The 3,599-nt window shown below is 56.0% G+C and overlaps 1 protein-coding gene across 1 annotated transcript; it reads left to right on the top strand.

The window, feature by feature from the left end:
* Window positions 1–234: 234 nt before the first annotated feature.
* LOC140222238 (uncharacterized) lies at window positions 235–1,023 on the top strand. The gene has a single exon (XM_072292413.1). It carries the CDS (start codon window positions 235–237, stop codon window positions 1,021–1,023), a length of 789 nt encoding a protein of 262 aa, XP_072148514.1.
* The last annotated feature ends 2,576 nt before the right edge of the window (window positions 1,024–3,599 follow it).

Here is a 3,599-nt window from a genome sequence, read left to right as displayed (position 1 = left end):
TATGCTTTGTTGGAACTCTTGGTGGCAACCTCCCTCCTTGATTCAAATTTCAAACCTCTTTATTTTCACTTTGTGTGTTTATTTCACCATGCCATACTTAAATAAAATATGCATCACCTAAACCTAATGATATGTGATTAATTGTGATGGTTTAAGTTCTTGTCATGTTCTGACTCCGACAAGGAGGACGCTAGCGCCAACCTCTCCGACCAGGCGCCCGACGCTCATCAAGCCATGATGCTCCACAAGGCCGCCGCCGTCCTCAACCTGCAGGCCCAGGCCGTCGCCGTGCAGAACATTCAGAGCCTCATCCCCGTCATCCTGGACACCGCTGTCGACAACTACTCACCGTGGGGTGAGCAGATTCTTCTCACTGTTGGCAAGTATTCATTGCAGAATCACATTCTCCATGACGTTCCCGTCCTGGCCTCTCTTGATTGGGGCTGGATGGACTGCATCGTCCAGTCCTGGCTTTACGGCACCATTGCCACCGACCTCGTCGATGTCGTCATGGACTGCGACGAGCACGGCGCCACCACCCGCGCTACCTGGCTCGCCATTGAGACGCAAGTTCTCGGCAACCCGGAGATGCGAGCCCTCTACCTCGACGCCAAGTTTCGAACCTTTGTCCAAGGCGACTTGTCCATTACATACTACTGCCGCTACTTCAAGAGCATGGCGGACGTCCTCGGTGATCTCAACGAGCAAGTCTCCGGCTGCACCCTCATCCTCAACATCATCCGTGGGCTCAACAAGAAGTTCGCCACCATCAGCCACGACATCCAGCGCTCTCGTCCTCTTCGCTCCTTCCTGGAGGCCCGCGACGATCTTCTTCTTGAGGAGCTCATGATGGCACCTTCCTCCTCGACTCCGTCTACGGCGCTATTCACCGGCATCAACATTGGCTCCTCCTCTCACCCCTCTGCGCCTCCCCACCAGTCTGTCAGGCGTTCCGGCTCCGGGGGAAGCAAGGGGGGGCCCTCCTCCAAGAAGAAGTGGGACAACGGCCGACGTGGTGGTTAGCAACGGCAGGGCAGTGGCATCAGCAGCAAGGCCCCTGCCGCTGGCGCCTCAACCCCTGCTCCCAGCACCACCCAGGAGCCTTGGCCCTCCTTTTGGAACCCCTGGTCTGGTACAATTCAGATGTACCCAGGCCCTCGGCAGTAGGCTGCTGTTCCTCCCCGTCCTGCCGTGCCCACACCAGTGTTTCAGCAGTAGGCGCAGTAGGCCCTCCTCACCTAGCAGCAGGCGTTGTACGCTCAGCAGCAGCAGGCGCAGCTCTAGAGCCTTCAGGCCCCCCCTTATGGGGCAGCAGGCGCCCTACCTAGGGCAGCAGGAGCCATAGGTGCCCCCGGGGTTCTCCAATCCCATGATGGGCCTGCCCTCCTCCTAGGATTAGCAGTCCCTCACCTCGACGTTCAGTACCATGACCCTCAACCAGCCACAGCCGACCGACTGGTATCTTGATTTAGGTGCCACCTCACACATGACTTCAGACGCTAGTACTCTTTCACATTTTTCTCATCCGCGGTATCCCTTTCCTTCATCAATTGTTGTCGGTGATGGTTCCTTGCTTCCTATCATGGCTACTGGCACAACTCACTTTCCGGGTTCCCTATCCCTCAACAATGTTCTAGTTTTACCTAAACTTATTAAGAACCTTATTTCTGTTTGCCAGTTTACTTCTTATAACAATTTTTCTATTGAATTTGATCCCGCTGATTGCTCTATGAATGATCTAGCATCTCGGAGGCTGATCATTCAGTGCAATAGCTCTAGCCACTCTATCCCCTGCGGTTTCCAGCTGCCCATGCTTTCATTGCCACCTCTACTTCCTCTATGTGGCATCGCTGTCTCGGACATCCCAGCCATGAAGTTTTATCCAAATTCACTTCGGTCATTCCTTTTTGTAATAAGGACACTCATACCATCTGTCATGCGTGTCTACTAGGGCAGCACACTCGCCTCCCTTTTCAATCATCTGCTTCTAGAGCGTCTATAATTTCGATCTTATTCACTACGATTTGTGGACGTCTCCTATTCCCAGTGTGTCTGGCTATTAATATTATTTGCTCATTCTTGATGACTGTTCTCATTATTTGTGGACGTTTCCTTTACGTATCAAATCTGACACCTTTGCGACTCTGGCTAACTTCTTCTCGTTTGTGTGTGCTTAGTTTGGCGCCACTGTGAAGGTTGTTCAGTGCGACAACGACCGCGAGTTCGATAACTCTAGCACACGCACCTTCTTCCTCACACACGGGGTTCATCTTCACATGTCCTGCCCCTATACATCGCCCTAGAATGGCCAGGTCGAGCGCATGATTCAGAGCATCAACAATGTTGTCCGCTCCCTTCTCTTTCAGGCTAGTATGCCTCCCTCCTATTGTGTTGAGTCTCTACACACTACTACGCATTTACTGAACATTCTACACACAAAAACCCTTAGCTCCTCCACGCCGCACATGGTCAGTTTTGCGTCCCGCCATCTTATTACCATCTCCGGGTTTTTGGTTGCACTTGTTATCCGAATCTTTCCGCTACTAGGCCACACAAACTCGCTCCTCGATCCATCCAGTGCGCTTTCCTTGGCTATTCTGCTCATCACAAGGGATACCGCTACCTTGATCTCTCGTCCAACCGGGTCATCATCTCTCGCCATGTCGTGTTTGATGAGACTACCTTTCCATTTTCTTAGCAGCAATCGCCCCCAACTAACGAGGACTTTGATTTTTTGTTGGAACCGTCTGATGTGGTGCCACCCCCTATTGGCTCGACACCGTCTCTGTTGCCTACAATACACTCACCCGGCGTACCTTCGACCTTCCCGATCGGTTGGGCCAGCGCTCCGACCGTCCCGACGAGCTCCCCGATCGGTCGGCTGAGCGCCCCGACCGCACTAGCGACCGCCTCGCTCAGTCGGGCGAGCGGCTCCACCGCCCCAGCGAGCTCTCCATTGGTCAGCTGAGCGCCCCGACCGCACCAGCGACCATCTCGCTCAGTAGGACGAGTGCCCCGACCGCACCAGCATGCGCTCCACTCGGTCGAGCGACCACCCCGACTACACCAGCGACCTTCCTGCTCGGTCGGGCGAGCGCCCCGACTGCATCGGCAACCTCCCCGCTCAGTTGGCAAGCACCCCGATGGCACTGGCAACCGCGCCGCTCGGTCGGGCGACCGTCCCAACCGCACCGGTGTGCGCTCTGATCGGTCGGGCGAACACCCCGACTGCACTAGCGCCCTCCCCGATCGATCGGGCGAGCGCCCCGGCCGCACCGGCGACCGCTCTGCTCGATCGGGCGACCGTCCCAACCGCACCAGCGAGATCGGTTGGCTTAGCGCCCTGATGGCACCGACGACTGTTCCGCTCGGTTGAGCGACTGAGCCAGCGACCGTTTCGATCCGTCAGGCAAGCACCCCGACCGTGCCAGCGAGCTCTCCGATTGGTCGGGCGTGCACTCCGACTGGTCAAGTGAGCACCCACGGTTCTCCCCCCGCATAGCCTCCTGCTCCGACTAATCTTCCTCGCGGTGCGGTTCCCATGCATCCCGTTGCCAATCAGCACCCCATGATGACGCGCGGGAAGCTGGGATTCCATC

The sequence above is a fragment of the Setaria viridis genome, chromosome 3, assembly GCF_005286985.2.
Source record: "Setaria viridis chromosome 3, Setaria_viridis_v4.0, whole genome shotgun sequence".
Taxonomy (NCBI): domain Eukaryota; kingdom Viridiplantae; phylum Streptophyta; class Magnoliopsida; order Poales; family Poaceae; genus Setaria; species Setaria viridis.
This window is presented reverse-complemented; position numbering and strand designations above follow the sequence as displayed.

Bases quoted from the DNA above. Each gene is read 5' to 3' on its own strand.
- LOC140222238 (XM_072292413.1), top strand. From the start codon at position 235: ATGATGCTCCACAAGGCCGCCGCCGTCCTCAACCTGCAGGCCCAGGCC.